This window comes from Strix uralensis, unplaced genomic scaffold (assembly GCF_047716275.1).
Source record: "Strix uralensis isolate ZFMK-TIS-50842 unplaced genomic scaffold, bStrUra1 scaffold_280, whole genome shotgun sequence".
NCBI classification, from domain to species: Eukaryota; Metazoa; Chordata; class Aves; order Strigiformes; family Strigidae; genus Strix; species Strix uralensis.
In genome coordinates this window covers 75,455-98,780 of record NW_027436876.1, presented here as the reverse complement: position 1 = coordinate 98,780, position 23,326 = coordinate 75,455, and the positions used below count along the sequence as shown (strand labels likewise).

At 57.1% G+C, this 23,326-nt stretch overlaps 1 protein-coding gene and 1 long non-coding RNA gene across 6 annotated transcripts; both read right to left on the bottom strand.

The window, feature by feature from the left end:
* Positions 1–246: 246 nt before the first annotated feature.
* LOC141938739 (fas-binding factor 1 homolog) lies at positions 247–17,443 on the bottom strand. Of its 5 annotated transcripts, none has more exons than XM_074857699.1 (29): positions 17,325–17,443; positions 16,982–17,009; positions 16,259–16,303; positions 15,848–15,938; positions 15,349–15,409; positions 14,762–14,812; positions 14,535–14,622; positions 13,889–13,969; positions 13,059–13,172; positions 12,039–12,192; positions 11,680–11,816; positions 11,215–11,314; positions 10,699–11,091; positions 9,953–10,030; positions 9,697–9,791; positions 8,931–8,989; positions 7,936–8,070; positions 7,632–7,732; positions 7,018–7,224; positions 6,388–6,495; positions 5,965–6,104; positions 5,549–5,667; positions 5,295–5,417; positions 4,677–4,853; positions 4,349–4,486; positions 4,111–4,243; positions 3,662–3,771; positions 2,777–3,064; positions 247–572 (listed from the first exon to the last, which is right to left on the bottom strand). In XM_074857699.1, exons 1-28 carry the CDS (start codon positions 17,325–17,327, stop codon positions 2,981–2,983), a joined length of 3,153 nt encoding a protein of 1,050 aa, XP_074713800.1. In that variant the 5' UTR covers positions 17,328–17,443; the 3' UTR covers positions 247–572; positions 2,777–2,980. The 5 variants fall into 5 exon arrangements, with proteins under 5 accessions (XP_074713800.1, XP_074713801.1, XP_074713804.1 ...); XM_074857700.1 differs by having other exon boundaries at positions 2,844–3,064; XM_074857703.1 differs by having other exon boundaries at positions 8,931–8,980.
* On the bottom strand, positions 17,439–18,999 carry LOC141938740 (uncharacterized). Its single transcript, XR_012627383.1, has 3 exons — positions 18,854–18,999; positions 18,041–18,157; positions 17,439–17,556 (listed from the first exon to the last, which is right to left on the bottom strand). It is a non-coding gene; the product is annotated as an uncharacterized LOC141938740 (long non-coding RNA).
* Positions 19,000–23,326: the final 4,327 nt, after the last annotated feature.

Below are 23,326 nucleotides of genomic sequence, written 5' to 3'. Positions count from 1 at the left end.
TAAAACAGGCACATCTAATTCCACAGTACAATAGTAGGGAGCCCAAGCAGATAATCTGCAACATGACACAGAACAAGGAACTGGGGTAGCACGCTGCAGGGGATGGCAAAGGCAGCTGAGCCCACGGCACGTGAGGAATGGCATTTGGCAGAAGCAGTGTTTCTAACACAGTTCTTTAATATGAGTCTGGTCAAAACAGAAAAGCATGAACTGATAGGCATTGTCAGAGATGGAGAAGATGTGCGGAGGGGCTTCCTGGCGCTTCTTGCCTCGGCAGCCAGCCACCACCTCCGGGTTGTACACCGGCAGCCACTCGTAGGGGTTGACAGTGACGCAGAAGAGACCCAAGTAGGTCTGCAGGAAAAAATCAGAAGAGTCACCGAAGTCCATCTCCTGGCAGCTGGATTTTCTCCTTTGCCACGAGAGGGAATAGATCATCCAGAGCTGTATTGGTCCTTGAGGTTGTAGAGGACAGCAGGTTCATGTAGGTGGGTCAGCACGGCCACATCCTCAATTCTGTCAAACTTAGGTGGGTTCATGGCATATACATCATCAGTTTTGGCAGCAACCGTCTATAATTCAGAAAGAAAGAGTTAATCTTGATTCAGCAACTCTCAATGCTCCTTTCATGTGTACACACAGAGACACAAACACAGAGAAGTCATAACATTTGTAAGGCTGCTCCAATTCGTATTTGTCTTTCCGATTAACTGTGCAAAACAAGATATGGCTGTTACAGAGCAGACACTGCTGCCAGCCAGGAACACCGGCAAATTTACAGGATGTCAAGGTACTGTCCTGGAATTGCTACAACCACACAGACAGGATTTGTGCTGGATTAGATCTTTCTACACATTAGGGCTGCTTATGAACTTCAGGCTGCTGCTGCTCATGGCTGTAATAGACAGGGGCACAAGTGCTGGCCAGTCAGCCTTTCAGACTCCGAGACTCACACTGCACAGTGCCGGAGAGACAGGACAGTCACAGCATAGGATTCATCCTGACTTGGAACAGATTTGTTCCACTGCTGCCTGTTGCTATTCCTTTTTAAACAAAGACTGCAGCGCTACCAAGCAGCACCGTCTACTGGGCTCACATCGGGGGTGACCATCCTGTCACAGCCCAGAGCCTGTGGGTAGGGGGGGGGGGTGCAGATGTGCAGGAAAACAAATGTACACAGATGGCAGCAGCTTATCTTGGCAACAATGAACCATGAAGGAGCTTGAAAATCCTGTTATGACTTCTCCCGATGGGCTTTTCCCATTGATTTCACTTTTTTATACCCCTCACGTACTTACTGTGAGCAACCACTCCAGCTGAGGACCAGCAAAGTAAAGCACATGCACCAGTCCTGCCCTACCCAGGGAACAGCCCAGCAGGGAATCTGCAGCAGATTTCCCACCACAGTGCTACAGCCTTGCAAAGCTCCAAGCATGGGGAACAGTGCCTGTGACAGGAGCCCTCCACCCCTCTGCAAGTCAGTCACAGCACGGCCACAAGCATGGCCAGGGGATCAGGAGCCACCAACAAGGGCTTTCTCCCTGGCAGGTTTTATAGGCTTGGCCCCTTCCCTATATTTGGAAGGAAGGGATCGACACCCCTACCTGCTCACCAACTCATGTTTGGTTTCTGCCATATACAGTACGTGTCCCAGCACAGCTTCAGCATCATCTGGGTTGGAAAAGCCCTTGAAGATCCTCCAGTCCAACCATGAACCTCACACTGTCCATCCCCAACGGTCCAGGGATGCTGCCCTGGGCAGCCCATTCCAATGCCCAACAACCCCTTCTGCAAAGAAATACTTCCTAAGAGCCAGTCTAACCCTGCCCTGGCGCAGCTTGAGGCCATTCCCTCTTGTCCTGGCGCTGGTTCCTTGGGTCAAGAGACTCATACCCCCTCTCTGCACCCTCCTGTCAGGGAGTTGTAGAGGGCCATGAGATCTCCCCTCAGCCTCCTCTTCTCCAGACTAAACAACCCCAGTTCCCTCAGCCGCTCCCCAACAGACCTGTGCTCCAGACCCTTCACCAGCTTCGTTGCCCTTCTCTGGACACACTCGAGTCATTCAATGGCCTTTTTGGAGTGAGGGGCCCAAAACCGAACCCAGTCATCGAGGGGCGGCCTCACCAGTGCTGAGTACAGGGGTGAGATCCCTTCCCTGTCCCTGCTGGCCACGCTATGGCTGATACAATCCAGGATGCCATTGGCCTGCTTGGCCACCTGGGCACGCTGCTGGCTCCTGTTCAGGCGGCTGGCAGTCAGCCCCCCCAGGTCCCTCTCTGACTAGCAAGAGAGATGGAGGCCAGACAAACTGTGGCTCTTGACACAGTCCACTTCACATCTGCTTGTAGCCGTGGTTAAGGATCACGCCAGGGGCTACAGGCACCACACCCATGGGAACAAGTACGAGGGTGTGAAGCTCGGGCAAGTGGGACTTTGAAGCGTGGTCAAGACAACCTGCACTAGTGATGAGAAATTCATACAGGATAGACTTTGATCTCCAAACCCTAGGAAACAAGTGGAACACCCTGCATCACAAAGAGAAGGTCTGGGATTGTGCTGAGGATGAAATATTGGACAACCTGGCACAATGAACAACCGATTAATTAACGTGGCAATGAAACTAACTTTTGAGTGTCCTGGAAGTGAACTACCCTCGTTATAATACTAAAAACCACACACACACACACACACAGAGGTTCAGAAGACGCTGCCCGGGTTGAGACCCTTTCCCTGAGCACACGCAGTAGTAGAAGCATGCAGTATGTTAATCACTAACCAATCCGTATCCAATAGGCGTATTTGGAAAAGCTTCTGATTTCTGTGTATAAAAGAAGCACAAAAACCTGCTGTTGGTGTCCTTGATTTGTGGAAAAGTCCCCCGAGCACCCAGGCCTCAATAAGTACAGTAACTCTGGTGAGCCTGTGAAGGGGGGTTTATTGAGCAGCCATCCCCTGGGCACAGCATGGGGACGCCACCCCTTCAGCCTGGCACAAAATGAGCATTGTAGGACGCTTTCTTCAGGGACTCCAGGAAGAGCTGCTCATTATCTAAGTAAGCGTGGTCCTGAAAAGAGAGGGATGGATGGAAGGGGTATCAGAGAGTGCCACAGAAGGGGGCTGACAGTCCCGGGAGTCACTCATGAGGGAGGGAAGCATTCCAAACCCTCCTTCCTGCAGTCAGCAGGGGGCAGCATCATCCGTGGTACCCCCTGGGTTGTGGGGGCTCCCCCTGCCCCAAGCCCACAACCTCACACTCTCAGCAAGACTCACAGCAGAAGCCTCAAAGAGCAGCCCCGCCTGGGGAAGGACCCAGCAGGGAATCGGGGGGCCGACGGGAGAGGATGGGGACATTGTGAAGCCAGAGGCCAGCAGAGCTGGCTTCTCCCAGCCAGGGACAGGGCGAGGACAAGGGCAACCCCACGGAGCTGAGGACGTTGTCCATGAGCCTGAGACCAGCTGCGAGGATCCACCCGTCCTTGTTTCTGCCATCACTCCTCTAGGTGCCCGGGGCTTCTACAAGCCCGCCCAGCCCCACAGCTCAGTAATGATCTGAGCCACAGCCTGGGCTGTCTCCTACCAGGCTCAGATCAGGCTTCACCCAGCCCTGCTCCCACCCAGCGGGTTTGAAGCCCCTTCCCGCCCCGGTCTCCCACCACCTCACCTGCAGGGCCCGGAACTTCAGCATCGCCAGCGTGGCACTGAGCTCGGCGGAGCTGGCCCTGGCCAGGAGTTCCTCGACACCTCCCGGGCTCCCGATGGCTGGTGGAAAGCCTGGAACAGAAGCCCGACTGTGTGGTGCTGCTGCCGTCAGAGGAACCGCAGACAGAGACGACACAGCATCCCTTTGGGTGCTGCCTGCGCGTCCCTGCAGCAGGGTCCTCCCCACGCTCCCAGGGGAAACGGGCTTTAACCCACCGGCCTCTCCCTTCCTGGCCCCTCTGCCCTCTCCTGGCACTGCCCTGGCTCAGAGCTTCGCTGAGCTCCTTCAGAGGACGAGGAGGCCAACTCCAACAGCCCCCAGGAACAGCCCAAGCCTCCCAAGAAGTGGAATACAAGTGCAGCTGCCCCCCAGCATGTCCCTCCCCACCAGCAGCAAGCACAAAGCCTTACACAGCATGCTGGAGAAGCCACTCTCAGGGGCACTGGAGTCCCGGCCTGCAGTCCGCAGCATCGTGCGGCTCTTGGACAGCTCCTGGCGCAGCTGTTCAAGCTGGCTCCTCTGCTGAGCCATGCTCAGCCGGTCCTGCCCCGTCCCGGGGAGAAAGGGAGAGAGAGAAGCTGTTGGCAAAGGTTCGGGCCCTTGGCAAGGCGGCCCCAGGCCCAGAAGGGAAGGCGAGGGGGTATTTGCCTGGTGCAGACGCTCTTCCTGCTGCCTGAGCTGCTCCAACTGCCGCTGCAGGGACTGCAGCCTCGACTGGTGCTGCGACTCGACCCTGCGTGCCTCCCGCAGGGCTCGCTGCCCTTCCTCGTACTTCTGGGAGGAGAGCTGCAAGGCAGAGTGGCTGGGGAGGCTGGGGACAGGGACCCTCGCTGCCCTGGGGCACGACTCCTTTGGGCATCCCCTCCTTCCCCTTCCAGGACAGGCTTTCTGTCCCTGCTTTGGCAGGGCTGTGAAAGCCCAGCTTTGCTGCCAGCCCGTGTGCAGCTGGGAACAGCAGCGCAGATGCTCCGCTTACCTTGGTCACGCTTTTCAGCTCCTCCTCCTGCTGCCGGACGCGCAGCGCAGCCTCATTCACCTCCTCCCTCTCCGCCTTCAGCTCCTGCCAGGCCTCATCCAGCAGCTCCTTCTCTCTTGCCAGCTGCTCCTCCTGGGCTCTCAGCGTGCGGACCCGCATCTTCACCTCTGCCCGCTCCTAGGATGGGCACAGGGGAAACCAGCGGATGACCTGCTCTGTCCTGGACGTTCTCTCGTGTCTTCCCAAGAGATGGCAAAGATCTGCCCCTGCTGAGCTTCTCGTGTGTGCCAGTCTGGGGTGCAGAGCAACACCACCAGCTACTCCAGCAGCACCCTCACCCCCCCAGCCTTGGGCTCTTCCTGGAACAGCCTGATTCTCACCACCCCGAGCCATGTCTCTGCCTCCAACAACTCCACGTCTCCCCTCTAGGCAGGACCCACCCGGCAGCCTGCCATGGGGGTGCTGGAGGCCATGGGCAGGGGCTCTGCTGCGGTACCTTGGCCAGGCTCCTGACGGGGCCCTCTCCCCAGCGCTCGCGCCGTGTCCCGCTCCTTGCTCAGCCCCGCTCACACTCACATGACGTGTGAAAAGCACCTGGAGATCTCCGCCCCACCTCACCTTCGCCCTCTCCAGCTCCGCTCGCTCCACGGAGAGCTGCTGGGTCACCACTCGCTGCTCCTCCTCCAGCGAGTGCTGCAGTGATTCTGCTCTGGAGCGCTCTGCCAATGCCCTCTGTCGCTCCTGGGTTCAGACACAGAGGAGACACAGATGTCATTCGCAGGCTCCAGGCCAGGGACCGCCAGTGGGCGAGACCTACGGCCCATCCCCAGACAGGAGGGCTGAGCCGGGCAGAGGACACAGGCTGGGCTCACCTGCTCCAGCAGCCGCGTCTGCTCCCCCAGCCTGGCCTCCAGTTTAGCCACCACCTCCTGGAATCGGCGCCGCTCCTCCTCCGCGTCCTTCTGCTGCTGCCACAGGCTGTCCTGGAGCACTGGGGAGAGGCAGCAGTGGGGCCATGAGCAGCATGCAGAGGGAAGCCCCGCTCTGCCACCCCAGATTCACAGAAAAACTGCACGCGTTTGTGCTCAGCACCTTCGGCACATCCGCCAGGACACCGTTGGGGAAAGGAAAGACCCCGAGATGCCCAGTGACCAAGGCAGGCAAAGCTCTGCCAGCCTTGGCTCCCAGCCTCTGGCTGACTCGGAGCCCCTTCTCCCCGTTTCCTGGGTGTCCCCAGCCCCGGCAGGGACCTCGCGGCCATTTCGGCGCAGACAAATGGCAGACGTACCCTCGAGCTGCTTCTCCTGCTTCTGCACCCCCATGGCCAGCTCCCGGGAGGTGCTGTGGTGCATGGCCTCCACCCTGTGCAAGACGTCACACAGGTCACTGAAGAACTTCTCCATCTGCTCGATGACGCTGTTCAGAGTCCTGCAGAGGGCAGCGAGAGGAAGGTCACCCCGGGGGGACACACTTCATCTCCCTGCAATGGCCAGAGGGACGTGTGGTGGGCCAAAGGCCGGGCAGCCCTGCCCTGAACCTCTCTGGGGCAGAGCAGAGCAGTATTCCTGCATCAGCAGAGCTCAGCGTCCCTGGAGGCAGGGGCTGGGAGAGGGGACGGCCTCTGGTGCCACGGTCTGAGGCCGCTTCCCTGGAGGACAGGGAACACCGTGGCCAGGGACCAACGCGGGGACGCGACGCCGGCTATCGGTACCTGCCGTGCGAAGTGGCGCTGGTCACCGCGTCGAGCTCCTGGTCCTTCATCTGCTTTAGCCGCTGGAGCTGCTCGTCATGGTCTCTGCGCAGCTCCTGCACAGACAGCCTGCAGGACACGGGCAAGGAGCCCACCACGGGCTGTTACAAACCAGGGCTCCCCGCGATGGGCAGCGGGGAAGAGGCTTGCTCAAGGGCCTGGGAACCAGGTCCCAGGAGCTGAGCTGGCACGGGGCTCTGTCCCAGGGCATCCACTGACAGGCACCGCATTAGGCATGGACCACAGCTGGGGGGGATGGGCTTCTCCACCAAAAACGGATTTCCAATTGACCCCCACTCTGTGGACATTACTGACTCACTGACCTGGACAAAAGGGGTTTGAGGGAGATAAAACACTGGGCTCAGCACCTTGCAAAATACAGTGCATTCACTTGGAAAGGACGTCTCCAGCCACATCTCCCTCTGTCTGGCTACAAAGCAAATCCCCATTCTAAACGCCGCCCAACTGCCCACAGCCCAGCGCTTCTGGAGTCTCCCTTCTCCTGGCACCGTGTCTCCAAACCACTCCCCAATTCCTCTGCCACAACCAGCAGCACTGGCCCCACTCGTGCGCCGCTCGTGCCGCTCTCACCTCTGCAGCTCTCGCAGCCGCTCCAGCTCCAGTGCGCTCCGCTGCTCCTGCGTGGCCAGGTGCTGCTGGTGCTGTGCCAGCAGCTCTGCCCGTGCCTGCTCCGCCTCCTGCCTCTGCCCCAGGAGCTGAGCTGCCAGCTGCTCCTTCTCCTGCCGCAGCCTCTGCTCCTGCTGCCTGCAGGTCTCCTCCAGCACCTTCACCTGGCTCCTGCCCGCAGAGGTCACGGCCAGGAAGAAGTGTTACTTCCAGGGCAGTAGCCGGCCCTCTCCACCCACAGCGCACACGGGGATTTCGGAGCAGAGCGGCGGTGCTGGGGGCGCGGGGAAACACGCGACTCTGCACAGCCTGAGCCCTGGCTGGGGACGTGCTGGCCCTGGGACCGGCTCCTCCTCCTTCTGCCCCACGGGACGGTGTTGGTGAGAGCGGACCCCCCTTGGCTCACCTGTGGGGCTCCTCTCTGCCCCCACCAGCTCCACACCCACACGGCTCTAGGCCTGCCCGTCCCCGGCACGGATCTGGGCAGCACCCCAGCGCTCCCCGCCCTGGGCAGAGGGACAGGGCTGTAGGCAAGGCCCTGGCAGACGAGGGGAGCATGTGCTCTCGCCTGTGGGTACCTGTGGGTGCTCTGGAGGAGATCCAGGTCCTCCTGGTGCCGCTGCTGGAGGCTCTCCAGAAAGACTCTGTCTTGTGCCCGCGCCAGCTCCAGCGTCTGCACCTGCCGGGCACCCGGGGAGAAGCTCCTTGTGCCGCCCAGGGGACAGAGCTCCCACAGCAGCACTTGCTGGCCGCAGCCTTCTCTGGACAGGCAGCTTCCTCCTCTCTGCCCCGGCCCCCCCGATGCCATTGGGAGCAGGTGTGGCCCCTGCTCCTGCCCCTGCCTCACCCCTGCTCCCCCGTCCAGCCGGCGATGGAGCTCACCTGGCTCTCCAGCTCTGCCACACGGGCCTGGGCACGGAGCAGCGCTGCCTGAGAGCCCGTCGTATCCTCGTGGGGCTGGGCAGCGGGAGCCCCCAGCCTCCTCTCATGCAGCACGTCCAGGCCTGGGGACTCTGCCTACAGGGACAGAGAGACAAGACCCTTCAGCATCGGGGGCTTTCTGGTGGGGCCATCTGCCCCCAAAGGCAGGCACGTGCCTCGCCCGCAGCTGTGCCCTGGCTGTGCTAACCTGCGCAGACACAGGGACGCTCTCGGGGAGGTAAAGCCCTGGGGAGAGCATCTCCTCCCAGCCCGGGAATGGCAACCTAGCCCCAGCCTCCTGCAGTCCCTCCTCCACCCATCTCCAGCCCAACCCTGCTGCTGCCCAGGTGACACTCGGCAGCCCCTACCCCAGACACAAGCGTGCTGGGCTCTTCCTTCTCTGGGGACAGACTCAAGGATAAGGCCTTGCGAGGCCTCTGGGAGACAGCGTGTGTCCTTCCACCAGGGCCGGGCCGAGAGGCCCAGCTCCATCAGAAATGGAGGCTTTGAAGACCAAGCAAGATCTCCCTCCCTGTCACAGGCTACAATTCCCCTTCAGTTCTCCAAAAACAAGTTCAGAGCATCTTCACCACCGTGCTGGGGAAAACCAGCTGAAGAAAAAGCCCTTCGTCAGCTGGAGCCTCTGATGTCTCATTAATAGGAGACAGAGATGCCTGGGGAACTCTGTCAACACTGCTCAGGCAATGCAGGGCTCTCAATGCACACGATTTACAAAGCAGCCACAGCACACACACTTTGGCCTGACAAATACAACTCATGGCACCTCAGGGCTCTCCAAAGCCTTTGCCTCCATGAACGCAGGCTCCCAGGGCTGCAAAGCAGGGCACAGCCATCCTCCTGCCCAGGGAGCACGGGCAGAGCTGGGTGACGGTGAGTTGTCAGGGGAGGGCTCACGATCACCACCCCCTCTCAGGGGCCAGGCCCAGCAGACCTACCTGAGCCAGCAGCGCAGGGCACTGCGTCTCCTGCTCTCCCGGTAACAAGGCTGTGGGGACTGAAAAGTCAACAAGTCTGGGATTCAGACAGGCCAAGGGGAACCATTCCCTCCCAGGAGGACAAGGGCCTGGGTCTCCTCGGCAGAGCGGGAAGGGTCCTGCCCCGCTCTGGCAGCTGGGGATGGGGACGCAGGCTCAGACAGGCTTGTCCAGACCCGCACCCCTACCCCACCCCACGCACAGTGGCGAGGACTCTGCTCTGCAGAGTAAGTCTGGGGGCAAAGCACAGCTCCTCCTCCATCTCCCTCAACTAGGGAGGAGGCTGGGTCCCCTCAGCCACTTGCAGTGGCCTCTGAAGTGGTGCTCAGCCTCAGCCGAGGGCAGGAGGGGGTCTGCCAGCACACAGCGCTAGTGGGATGAGTGTTGGGGCAGCAGGAGGGAGGAAGGAGAAAAAAGGGACAGCACGAACGTAGGTCCACCCATTGCTCAGAGAGAGCAAGTCCCCGGCAGCCCTCTCAAACCCCACAGGCAGCACTGCGGAGCTCAGTGCACCCCAGCACCGTGTCCCCACCGCGCCACGACATGGGCATGGTGGGATCCTGCAGCCTGGCAGCCCCCTCCAGCAACAGCTGGGCAAAGCCCGGGCAGCGTTCACACGGACAAGGGCAATGCTGTGGCTCCTGCCTTTTTTTGGTTGGTTGTTTTTGCAGGGCCGGGACCCTCTCTGCCTCCTGCTGCCCAAACCGTACAACCACACGAAACGCACCCGGGGCGCTGGCATCTCTGGAGGGTTCTCCCTGCGCGGCCTCCGATGGGGGAGCTGAGGCTTGTTCCGTGGTGCTGAGCCAGGGGAGCGGTGACCTGCGTGGGCACAGAGACACGAGTGATGCACAGCAGTGCCACAGCTCAGGGAGAGGCACGCAGACATTCTCCTGCTCAGCATTTCGGGGAGTTTAAAGCTTGGCCGTCCCACTGTGACACCCCTCCTGTGGGGCACGCCTGAAAGGCAAAGGCGGCCTTACCCGGAGCCATCTCTGCTCGTTGCCTCGTCCTGCACAGCGGCTGCCTGCGGCCGTGCTCCTGGGGAGGCTGCTGGCCGGCTGCAAGCAAAAAGCATCTGATGTGGGAGAGCCCAGGAGGCGAGGAAAGACAAGATCCTCTCCCCCAACACCAGTTCCTGCCTCGCAGGGGAAAGCCTCTGTCCCACTCAGCTATGGCAGGATTCAGCCTTTGGGCTGCAGGGGCAGCAAAGACACCTCAAAACCTCCCTCACCGCTGGTCCTTGCTGCATCCAACCCCTTCCCCTGGGCAACACCAGCCCCAGCTAACACAGCCCTGCCCACGCCACAGGGCTCTCTGTCTGCAATTTGCTTCCCAGTCCCCTTCAGTGGCACGAGTCCGGACCTGGGTCCGTGTCAACTCAGCTGGAGGAGGTGCTTTGCCTCAACTAGGAGGAAGGAAGGGGAATGAAGGCAGGAACGAGGAGCACGGGGCGGGGAGCTGGTGGGGGTGTGCTGATCCAGGACAGCTCCGCGGGACCCACGGCACTGTGTGCCCTCTTGGCTACAACTGGCAGGAGAGCCCAGAGGTGGGAGGGGACTGCGGGCTGGATCACTGGGACGAAGCCCCGCATTATTACCCCAACCCAAGACAAGACAGTGCTTAAAATTCATTTCTCAGATCGGACCCCAGGGTTTCTGAGAGCTCCTCCTGGAGCAGCTACACGCGGAGCAGACGGGAGCGCTGCGGCCATCAACCATGCCTTTACCTGACAGGAGAGCAGGGTTGCAGCCCTTCAACTGGGGCCTCCGAGGGCTTGGCATTCCCCTCCTGGGCCTTCGCCTGGGCTTGGGCTTTTTTGCGTGATAAGGCAGCGCTCAGCCAGTCCTCCTCCTCCACCGAGTCATGTTTAGCTGCTGTCTCCTCTGCAGCCGGGAGCTGTCTGGCGGGGCTGGGCCGCCCAGCTGCGGCAGGGCTGGGGGAGCTCCCTGCAGGACTGGCCTTCGATGGAAATGACAGCTCCAAATCCATAAAATCGTCATCTTTCAGGCCCAGCCAGGCACCTCGATTCCTGCGGCCCCCCGTGGGCCTCTGGCTGGCTGATGGAGGAGCTATGGAGAGGGTCTCTGCTTGTCGATCAATGCTCGTCTTGGCTGAAAACCTGTTGTGAGGAGAAGCAGTCGCATCCCTGCCCGCGAGGGGACACCGGGGGGACCCTGCCCGCTCCGCTGCAGGGGCAGCGTGGTCGGTGGCTGGAGCTACAGACACACAGAGAGCACAATACCTCACAGGCTGCCTTCTCGCCGGCCGGCCCTTGGCTGTGGAGGCCACCGAGGGCTCGTATGCTCCAAAGACAAAATTCTCATGCCGACCCTCTTCCTTCTCTGTTCAGACAAGTGGCCTTGAGTCAGTGCCCAGAGGAGCAGCCCACTGCAAAGACTCCAGCCCTCCTCCTCCTCCCCCCCTGCAATTCCCACTGACGTTGCTGCCTCTGGGAAAACACCGCTGCAAACCTCTTGCCCAGAAACCGGCAAGCGAGGGGCCTCCCCAGGGTGGCTGCGAAAAACTTTTGTGGGGAATCAGCCCACGGCCAAACGGAACCGAGTTACAGCTCCTGCGCAAATGCTGCCAGGCTGCCGCGAGGGCAGAAAGGGCATTTCCCCTGCAAGGGCAGTAGAAATCAATCTCACTCGCCCAAGCCAACGCTGCCACCTCTGCAGCCCTCCCCAGTGTCCCTGGCTGTGCTCACCTGGCTGCTTTTGGTACTTCTTCTCCTGTGTGACCTCCCGGCGCTCTCCCAGGCCTGGCTCTTCCAGGATTCTGGCCACGGAGCCTCGTCCCAGTAACTCATCCAGCACGGCACGGGCTGGCCGGACCTTCTCTCTGCTGGGGACACAGCGGCAGATGGGTTTCTCCCAGAGGCAGGACTGGTCCTCCTCACACAGCCTTGCCAGCCTGCTCTGCCTCTTCTCTGCCACACAAGGCTGCTCCTGCCCCTTTCGGGGACCCACAGGCACAAGCTCAGCATCCCCCACCCACCATAGTGGCACCATCTCAAGACACAAGCCAGCCCCTCCTTTACTCCCGCCGCCCCTTCACTGCCCTTACTCTTCTGCCTTCTTGCCCTGCTTGCCATCTCTTCCTGGGCCACTGCCAAGGCCCAGTGCATCTAGCAGGTCATCGCCATCGTCTTCAAAGGTGATCTCCTTCCTCCTCTGCACTGGGGCCGCGGTGCGCAGGGGCGTCTGGGCTGCGGGTGGCTCTGGGGGTGGGATCACACATCGTAGGAGGTTTGAGCTGGGCTTGTCTCTTTCCCCCCCCACCCCCCAACAAGAGATCAGAGCAGCCCTGCCTGCTCTTCTCTCTCAGGACCGTTTACAGAGACACTTTTAAATAGCTCTTTTCAGTGACCAAATCTCACAGCAAGTGACAAAGTGGCAACGTGCTACTGCCTGGTCCATGGCCACTGATGGGACACTGCTGGGTGTCACTGACACTGGGGTTTCCAGCTCTGGCGGACACCAGCAGCTTCTTCAGCTTTGCAAGTTTCCACTCAGATAATTCCTCCCCACCTTCACCCAAAGTCTCTCTTCCACCAATGCACCTTAGTCCTTGCCCCAGCCCACCAGCTGCTACTCGTGTCCAGAGGGGATTTTTCAGGGTGAAAGGAGGTTTGAGGGGACTACCAGACCCATTGGCATCCCTCCTGCAGCAACAAGAGAGACGAGTGCCTGTAACACAGTCACAGTGCAGCTGGATCCCACCCAGAGGTGCAACTGTGCTTTGGGGTGGACCAGCGAGGCCCTCAGCCACCCAAATCCTGACCCAGAACACTGCTTCTCCTCTGGCAGCGTGCAGAACAGGCTGGGTGAGTCCAAGGGAAGATCTGAGACTCCATTCCCAGAAAGAAAAAGTCAGTTCTGTAACCTCTAGCACACTGCAAATATTGAGCACTCGGGGAGCTGTTACCAGCTGTAACCGTGCTACCAAGTTGCTCCCTAAAAGGCCGTACTGGTTAACAAGAGATGCCACTAGCTGGCTTTCATTTAACGTTTGGACATGACACAAACTCAGCCAGGCTGCTGATTCATTTAACACAAAGAGGATGCATCAAGCAATCCCACTTACCTTTCTCCTTGCTCTGTTTTTCCTCAGGGATGCTTTTAGTGCCTGTCGGGGATGGCTTCTTGGGTGCATCCTGCTCCTCATCAGACAAGAGCCCCGACAGAGGATCATCTAAATCTGGCAATTACGCCGTAGGGGCAGAAAATAAAACAATAAAAACAAACAAAACAACAAAACCAAGGTTATTGAGAACAACGCCTCTGTGCTAAGCCAAACACTGCTCCCCACCATGTGCACATGGGGACAGGAGATCATCTCTGCCCAAAGCCACGAACGCAGACTCCGCACAGACCCTGGACACCCATGAGTATCTCAAAACTGGGGTGCTTTAACGCTTGACCACTCTTTAGGCAATGACAAAGGGGAGGACAAAGCCCACCTAAATCATCTAAAGCCAATTAGTGACTGGAGCAGATGCTGACCTCGGTTAAAGTGCAGGCTCTGACAGCCAGATCTCAGCTGTGCCAGGAAACCAGCCCCCCTCTTTGGAAGGGGGACAGAATCCCCCCCTCCCCGATACAAGGGTCTCCAAGTGCTACAGACAGGCACTAAAAACCAAAGCACAGCTGAAAAAGCAAACGCCCTCAGGAATCCTCTCCCAGCCCCACCCTGAGGAGGGCTTCCAACACTGAGCAGTCTTTTTTTTTTTTTTTCCCCTTTGGTCACCTCTAAGGGATGAGCTTTGCACGGACATCGCAGGGGTGAAGGATGCTCTATGTCATTACCCAGCCAAGCCTTTGGGTGACAGAAGAGGCAAGCTACGGGCAAAGAGCAAGGACAGAGTCCTCAGCTGCCCCCACACATCCATGTGCTGAAGGGAAGCGACATCCTACCTTCCAAGTTGAATTTCCTGTACTGTCGGGAAGCAGCGAAGGATGACAGCAGCTTCTTCTCCATCGCAGGTCCAGACTCTCCTGCAAAGAGAGGCCACAGCTCTCACAGACAAGGTACTGTGGAGATGGCCCTTTCCCACCCCGGCTGAAGGTCACTTTTCTGGTGGCAGCCCCCTAAAAGCACATCCTGGGACACACAGTCAGTCCCCTCACGGCCCTGGGGGGTAGGAATCTCTCTCTTGAGGGGCCTCCTTGCAGGCAGAGAAGGAGAAAAGGGCTTGGGGAAGAGCAGGACAGGTTGCGGACAGGCACGTCTTAAATGCAACCGCCTGGCTCTCCTTCCACGCAGACCAGGCAGATCCCTGGTCTTTGACCTGCACCAGGCAACAGCCAAGTGGGTTTGGTGGGAGGCGGCAGCGTGGCTGTCATGGCTGCTGATGGCAGTGATGTTATCACAGCACGACAAGAGGCCGGGCCAGGGATCAACCAAGGGACAACACACAGCCAGAATGACACTCGGTGGCTGGCACAGCCCCAAAAAAGATTTTAGGGAACAAATCCACTTTTCATTCCCTATCGCGGAAGAAAACACGCCCTGCTCGTCTGGAACCAGGGTACGACAAGAGCAGCACAATCTCCTTTTCACCTTTCCCAGGGCCTTTCACGGTTGTCAGCCCTGGCCCAGAACCGGATCTCGACGCTCCCAGCAGATCAGCTTCCAGGTCGTCCAAGTCCTGGAAAGCAACAGGACGGCGACGGGAGCAGGGCGAGTGCTACTCCTGCCTCAGCGCTGCTTCTCCCTTCGGAAGTTGGTGCTGGAGGCCACGGCTGCAGCCCACGCGGGGCTCAGGCGAAGGGTATTTCTGCACTGACCTTCAGGCTCTGCAACAGAGCTTGGGGCTCTCTGCCGGAGGCGCTGGAGCCCTGCGTGCCAAGGAGGGCAGAGATCAGAGACAAGCAGACTTTGGAAACTCCTCACCCCTCACTTCCATGCTCCAGCCCCCGCTTTTCCTCATTGTTTGGAATGGGAGAACACACGCCCAGCTCCTCCTGGGGTGCCCCTCACTGGAAACTCCCCGTGCCTTGATTCCTTTGCTGACATCCTACTGCCTCTGGGAGAAGTGTCAGCAACACCCAGGCCGGTGCTTTGGGTCAGGGTCCTTCCTGCGGCGCTTCCTCCCAAGAGCACCCAGCAGGGCTGGGCTGCAGCACGACGTGCCCCCCTGGCTTTGCTCCAGCTCACCCACGGCACCCGCAAGCCCTTCTCCCACCAGCCACCCGCTCCCCTGGCCCAGTTCCCCTGTAGTCACGCCAGAGAGGGGTCACCTCTTCAGCCAGACCTCACGGTTTCCCCCGATATCCCACTGCTGACTTGCCTGGGGTGACACCAGGGGCAAGCCTGGCCCAGCTCAGTCCCAGCCCTCGCGGTACCCAGGCTCTCTCCCAAAATGCAGGCTCACCTCTGCAGCTTCCACGTCCTCTGCAGGCAATCTACTGAAGAAATCCTCCGCTACGTGGCACCTGCGACACAAGCCCGGGGGTCAGCAGCAGCACCCGTGAGCTCGGCAAGGGCGCGTTAGGGACAGCCAGGCCAGGTGGCGGCAGGCGGAGGGGACCGCACGGGCACACCACGGCAGCCGCGTTGTGCAACAGAAAAGGAGGTGCAAATAGCGCCCGCATAAAAGATGGGAGTGCTGGGACTGCTGTAGTTAAGCGAGCAACTCTCCTAAGGCAGACGTACCAGGAGATGTACCGGGCTGGGCGCACCCAGCTCTCGCTGGAAAGCTTCAGGCTCTGGGCTCCCAGTTCCCAAAGGCATTGCCGGTAACTCGCCTTCCCGGGCAATCGCTCTCGGGGCAGGGAGCGAGGGGGACAAGACGAGGACGGGGCAGGTCACAAGGACCTGGGGAGCACAGAGGGATCTCCAAGAGCGAGAGGCTCTGTCTCAAAGGCACTCACTTCTGGCTGGCCGGCGAGCTGGTGCCCCGGACTCTCCCACTGCTGCCCCTGGCCAGCTGCGAAGTCCTCACAGAATTCACGGGGCTTTCGTCTGGAAACAAGACAGGGAGACGTGAGGATGACGGACACAGGCATATTCCTGACCCGGGCACCCCAGAGGGGGATTTGTTGTCTCCCCACGGGCCACAGATGCTTTTAATCAGAGATGAACTTCACTCGGCCTCCCCAAGCTGACGTCCAGCCTCTTCGACAGCCTCTGACTCTGGGAAACCCTGCTTGCTGCTTCCTCCCCCCTCACCGCTGGAGCCCCCTCAGAGACCACTGGCTCTTTCACCAGCACCTCCCGCTCCCAGCAGGGGACTAAGAGCACAAGGATGCTGCCCTTTCAGCTGCAAAGAAGGTTCCTTTTACCGTCCTCGAATCCCAGAAGGTCGCCAAGCAGGTCATCCAAAGAGTCTGAAACCAGACACATTAAAGGCGTTGAGGCAGGGGAGCTCACCACGCAGGTGCAAACAAGCTCCCAGTTTCAGTATGCCTTGCTCTTTTGAAACCCCCCAAGCATACAGGTTTGGGCTCAAGCACCATCAGCATAAGGCCTTCCTAGAGAGAACTGCCAAGACTTGACCCAGTATTTTGTGGATAAAAGATTTCACTTCACTTAGCCAGAAAGGAGATCTCTCTATCAAGGAGCCAGCAGCTTCCTATTCAGTCTCTGGCCACAAGCAGCCCTTCCTCTGGGAGCTCTCGCCCCACAGTGGCTCAGAGGCCCTGGGCAACCCCAAAAGTGCTGCTTCAGTGTCCAGGGCTGCAAGAGCCCCCCAAACAAGCACCTGGGCGTCAGGTGAGGCAGAGAACTGAACTAACCACATCTATTCTGCCCTGGACTGGGGAAAGCCCGCAGGAAAGGGCTGTAGGAGCCCGATAAGCAAAGCCCCTCGCTGGCAGAGGCAGGTGAATGTCTCTGCTTCAGGAATGAGACGACGCCTCAGCTGCAGCTCTCGGCCAAGGCCCAGGAAACATCGTCGCAGCCAGGACCCCCACCTGATCCCGCTGCCCCACCTCGCCTCCGGCCCCGCGTTCCCGCAGAACAAAGCACCTACGGACAGCGAAGGGAACGCGCTCCAGGCTACGTACCGCTTAAACTTCTCGGGGGTTTTGTAGCCTACGGAGAGAGGCAAATTCCCTCATGAGAAAAGGGCGCGGGGCTGGCCGGGTCGTGCTCCAACCCCGCCGGAGCCAGGGGCAGGGTTCTCCAGAGCACCCCACAAGCAACAGCGAAGCCCCCCCGCCTCCCTCCCGGCCCCGCTGGTCGGGAAACGGCCCCTGAACCGCCGGAACCCCGAGAGATTCCCAACTGCAGCGGCAGCGGCGAGCACAGCCCCTCCCGCCCCCCGCGGGGTCCCTCCTGCCCCCCACAGAGGGGCCGGAGCAGCAAAGCCGCATTGCCCGGGCCCGCCTCAGCACCCCCCGCACTCACCATCGCGGCGCGCCGGCCTTCCCCTGCTCTCCCGCCGCCTTCCCGGCTCCTCCCGCTCTCCGCCGCTCCCTGCAGGGACACAAGGGTCTCCTCAGCGGCCGGCCCGGCCCGCGGCACCCCCCGTTACCTCTGGCCCACGCGATCTCCTGCTCCTGCCGGGGCCCCTCTCGGCCCGCCCGGCCGGCTCCGCGCTGCTCCGCCTCGCCCGGCTGCTCGGAACAAGGCTCCGGCGCTGCAAAAGAGCCCCGCAGGTAGCGAGTCTCGCCCGCCGCCGCCGCCCCGGGGAGCCCCCACCTCTCCGCCGCCAGGCGCCCAACGGCCCAACCGCCGCCTCTCCGCACCCGCTGCGCGGCGCGCGCTGCCCGCCCGCCCGCGCGCGGCTCTTCAAGAGACAGACACCACCCCACACACACAGCCGCGGGCTGAGGAGGCGGCGGGGGGCAGCGCCTCGGGAAGAGCTGCAGCCCCGGGGGGGGCAGGACAGGGGCTGGAGAAGCTCCTGGGGAGCGGCTGCTGCGGGAGGGAGTATACAGTATTCAGGAAGGCATTTGGGTGGGCACTGCCCACACAGACCCTACTCTTAGATAGGTCTTCATGCTTTCCAAAGTTGTTAAAGATGAAAACACTCTTTTCCTAAGAACTGTATCATTGACTTGTTTAGCAAGACTCTTCTCTCGAATTGGACTCGATGCAAACACAAGAATGTTATTACAAACCTTTGTTTAAATCCCCGTACAGTATCTTGTTAGGAAATCCTTTCCTGCAGACTCCAATGCCTTCCAGAACACCGTTACATCTCAGCTGGTGCAGAACAAGCTTGTGATCCATCAGGCCTATTACAGAGCAACATGGGGATATACTGATTTTTCTAGCACTGGACAATTGGTCTTTCTGCCAACTTCTAATCTATGTTTTATGAACGACCTGGGGTCTTTGTTTCACTGGGAATGATACAACACACAACATGAGGATGAGTTGTTCGCAAGTTGGACATCAGCTTATTTAGATTTTCCTGGAAAAAAGAGATCATTTGCAATCGCTCTATTACTTCAAGACATAATGCAAATACTTTCAATATGATTTGGCTCTGATTAAAAATAAAAATTCAGAAGTTTTTCCTTACTGTTCTAGTGAATATTCTACAGTCCTGTATAGGCATCAGCAAAGTAAATAGCTACTAACAATGGATACAACTGATAAACTTTACTCCTGTCTTAAAATGAAACTGTGTCCTTAGTGGTTAGCAGCTAATCATAAGAGCTATGAGGCACATCACCACCCACAAGAAGAGTTTTTCATAGACTGACTTGGAAATGGCGTTCGCTGCCTGGGGCACCTGCAGGGAGATGGTTCACAGAGCTGGGTCAGGGCACATCACCAGAATAAAACACCCCTCCACCATGTACAGATGCTGTCAGCCCACGAAATGCACTAACAGGCCTGAATGGTCCTGACTCTCCTCAGCTGAGACCTGCACCCACTCCTGTCCCTTAGGGAGAGGAGGGTCCCTGCTGCTCCCTAACGCTCACCTGATCCACTGCTTGGCCCTTCATGACATATTCATTTCCCACTTTCACCCGGGGATAGCACAAAGCTTTCAGCAAGTCTGCTGAGTTCAGGCCCATCAGGTACGCTGCTTTGTCAGCCTCTGTAAAACAAACCAAAAAAAAGCTGAAAGACTTTCTTCTTAGCTGGGACAGACAGAATGTGTTGGAGCCAGCCAGAGCTCACTCTGAAACCTGGCAAACTGTTTGGCTTTACACTGTGCACAAAAGCTTGAAAAATGTTATTTACTCTTCCAAACAGCCTTGTGGGGCTGGTCCTCATGATTGGAGTGGCTACAGCAGCCCCAGCAGGTATGGTAAAACCAGTGAGTGCATTGGTGATGGGACAACAGAGTGTTTTTCCCTTCGAGCCACTTCTCCACAATGTCACACAAGCAGAACAATTCTCAGTGTGTTACCAGAAACTGGTGAACACTGCAGTAACGTGTCCCAGAGACAAGGTCCTTCAGCAGAGCCATCAGGAAAAAAAGGGATGCAGAAAGTGACTCGACAGAAGGTGGTAAGTTGAAGGTTGAAGCTCATTTTTATGTTCATCAAGGAACAACTGCTCCTTTCCTGGAAGACTCCTTGTATTTCTCGTGAAAAATGGTATGGAAACAGTGGGAAATACGTCTCTCCGAGTCATTAAGGTATTACCTTCCATGCCGTCTGGTTCTGCCCAAACTTCATGTTCCCATAGTGCAGGATTGCCCCTGTCAGGTTGGAAATCCCCATTCTCTCACTGGGGCTGAAGCCCAAAATGTCAACGGCTGCCTGCACAGCGGATAGATCAGCTGATTGTAACAGTGGTGATGGCGGAAGTCTCTCCTTGCAGAATGTACTCACGTCTGCGGCAACAAGTTCCTCCTGGTCATCAATGCTGGCCACAGAAATCTCCCTTTGGCTGATGAAGAGGCGGTTGTACAGGTTGGTTGTGATGAGGAGCATCTCTGAAAGGCAAACGAAGGAGCGAGAGCCAGATGCTGGCAGTGAAAATGGAACAACAGCTCAGCAAGGTTTCCCAGGCTCTTTTTCCTTTTGCATCCCCAAAAAGACAGAGTAAAGCCATTCATCTGCCTTCCACTGGGTGAGCAGAAGGTCCCGGCCAGGTTCTCAGTCCTACCAGTTTAATATGCTGTGAACTGGGAGCTGAACATTCAGAACTGGCAGACAAGGAACAAGTGCATCCAAAGAAACAGCTTTTACAAAAGATACTTTTAGGTAAGACTCATACATGACATATACTAAAATCCATCCTGAATGCCCTTCACACCCACTGGAGTTGTGTGCTGGTGCACAGAAGTAATACAAACACGTGTGTTTACCTCCATCTAATTAAGGCCAAAATTCACAGAACTCCTTTTCAGTCCTGAATCCTATGGCAGAGTAAGAGAAGTGAAGGTGTAGCCTCCAGAGTAAGAAACTGCCCGATCCAATGTCGGGGGAGGTTTCGATACGATCCCAAGACCGACATTAAGACACAAATGAGGTCAAATGCCGTATACCCAAACCAGGTTTTTATTATTAAAAAAAAGTGAAGAGGGTAGCAATAGGACAGAATGGAAGGAAAAGACAGAAATAAAGCAAGGATGTGGGATAGGGCTGCAAGAATAGTCACCACCATGGATCCAGCGACATCCCCTTGGTCCTCAGTCTTCAGTTCTTCGGTGGTGGGTGCACACAGAGCAAAGTTTCTGTTGCATTTTTAAGTTCATCGTATCCGCTGATTAGCATATCTGCCCAGCTTTAGGTTTTTTTTCTCTGGTCCCACAGGTTTTGTTGCATCTGGCTTATGGGCAGAAATGCTTGCCTCTTATCCGTTCATTAGCAATGCATGCATGGGGTCTGGCCTACAGAGTAGAGCCACAAGTGGCTACAGGATGGGGCCAGCTCAGTACACCTCTGCCCCTTTGAGGCAAGAAGTGGGGGGGTGCATCCTTCAATACGCTCCCGCTTCCCTGGGCCACACTCCCCAGACCAATTCACAGGCCGCAGCAGCTTGTTTTGGAGGTTTGCACAGACACAAGCAAGCTTTGAGACAGTCCTATGACATTTCAGTCTCTCACAGAAGCCATCTCCTTATTTTACTCTGGAACCATGATTCAGGCTCCGAGGTGAATGGTGTCTCCAAAGGGATGAGGATAAAACACACTCACACCAGTCTGCAGTTCTCCTGGTCACTATTCGACTTTTCTTGTCTGGGGGTCTTGTAAGTTACTGCAATCCATGCCACTGAGGGAATGTGCCCTGAAAGCAAGGCACAACACTGGTTCTGCCATCACCCAAGCTGCGCTCTACCCTTGGGCTGCAACTCCAGACCCCCTCCAGGACACAATGACCTCTGAGCATGGACATAACTATTTTAGTGCTACAGAAATGTCTGTGCTCAAATGCCTGCTTCTCCAGAGGTAATAGTGCTGGAAAAAGGCTGTGCAGACACCTTCAAGCAAACTGCCTGCAAGTCAGTTGGAGCTGGGAAGCAGTGTGCCCTATGCTCTTGCAGTTTGAACTCAGCAGCTGTGCGCATCACTGCCTTGGACCCTGGTGGTGCACTTCATCTACAGAAAAACATGTCCCAGGAGTGCCAAAGGCCATCCCTTTCTGATCTCTACATTCATTTCATCCCTGTTCCCTTTCACCTGCTGCCTCTCTTTGAAAGCAGCAGGTTTTCTCATGTCCTGACTAATGCACCGCCCTTGCTAAGGTCTTTGCTCCCAGGCAGGAGGCTTCTGCTGACTGGCTGCAACAGGGCTGGTGAAGGTCCAGTACACTTCCAGATTTCCTCCCTTTAGTACTGCCCTTTCCCATCCCACTCTGCCCAGTCTTCTCCAAGGTGCTTCTCAGAAATGGAGTTAGCCTGCTTCTGGCTCTCCCTCAGCTGAACGTCACTCTCCCTGTGGCAGATGCCTGGAAGGTGCAAAGCTAAGGTCCCAAGGAAGAATAGGATTGAAATTAAGGATATTAAACAGCTCGCCAAAGCCACCTCCACTTCCCAGACTCAGAAATCTCCATTGCATTTGTTCTTGCAGTGAGTTTGAGGACAGTTTTGCTGCTGCGGGAAGTCTGGAATATGGCATTTCAGAGGCAACCCGGTTAAGTGCTGTACACGGTTTTATGATAAAGAGATAATGATAAACTGGGGATTTTCAGAAGGGAATGCTGGTTAGAAACTCATAGTAAAATTAAGCCTCAGCCCAATGGCAGACATTCCTGTTCAAATTTTCTGTGTGGTAAGTTATTTGTGCAAGCTTCTTAACTCTGCATGTAGCACTGTACACTCACTGACTGAATGCTTTAGCCAATAAAAATACACTTATAGCAGATGTTAGCAGGTGGTCCCAAAACCTCAGGCACATTCTTGTAACCCAAAATACAAAAAACTTCAAGTCTGGGATAAAGGATGCACTTGCAAGAAGAAATAAAAAATGACACAAAGAACTAAGCCGGTTTCAGTAGGCACTGCAGACACAGAATGCCAGTTGGAAAAGTTAAGCAGATTGCCCCAGTTCACTTTCAAGCACACATGGGCACACCTTCAAGTAAAATTTCTTCAGAGGTCGGAAGTAAGTAATTTCTAGGTTGTTGTGGGTTGCACAGTAAATGCTGTTCTCAGAGCAAGACATGAAATACAGACCAGAGGCACTTCTAAAAGCCTGTCCAACCTGGGATGACTTGCAGAACACACCATCACCAGTTGAGAATGTGGGATGATCCTTCACACTGCTGCATGGGAGATCAACTTCCCCAGAGTGCTCACCACCTGGCAGCTTGCTTTATGATACTCCCAGAGGGACTTTTAAAAGGGCACTAGGAAATTTGAAAATCCAGATCATTCTTTCTATGTCTAAAGGGGAAGCAGGACTTAATTCTCACTTTAGAGGCATGGTAGCTGCAGGAACAGCTTCATCTGGGGCCACACCAAGAGTTGCATCCCAGCACTCCAGCACTCCCATAGCCTGGGACTTTACCACAACACTGGTGCTGCATACAGAAGGTGTTCCTGCTGAAACTCAGCTTGGGAACTCTGTATGGCTCAGGGCCTGGGAAACAGTAGGAGAAAGAGAAACCGAGTGCAAACATCCACTCTCCAAGCTTAATCTGCTTTCAAACCACAGTGATTCTCTAGATTGCTACAGCATGCTAGAAACTCTCTTTTTTTTTTGCATTGTCTGATGAAGTAGGGAAGAAAGGTGTTTCCTCCCTGGACTGCCTGAGACACCAAACAAGGCCCTGAGAATTCTCTTGGAACACAGCTGATGGTTGGATACTAAACACACAGCGATGCTGAAGCCCCTAGGAGAGGCTTATTATCGCCAGCTTGTGAAGAAAGTATTTAGACTGTACCTCAGAAGACTCTAAAGCTTTCTGAAGACAACGTCATCTTCAGAGAGAAGAAAGCTAAGCAGTGCATGCAGGGGTGCTAACGTTTTGGCTTCCAGGGATGTCACTTACATGCCT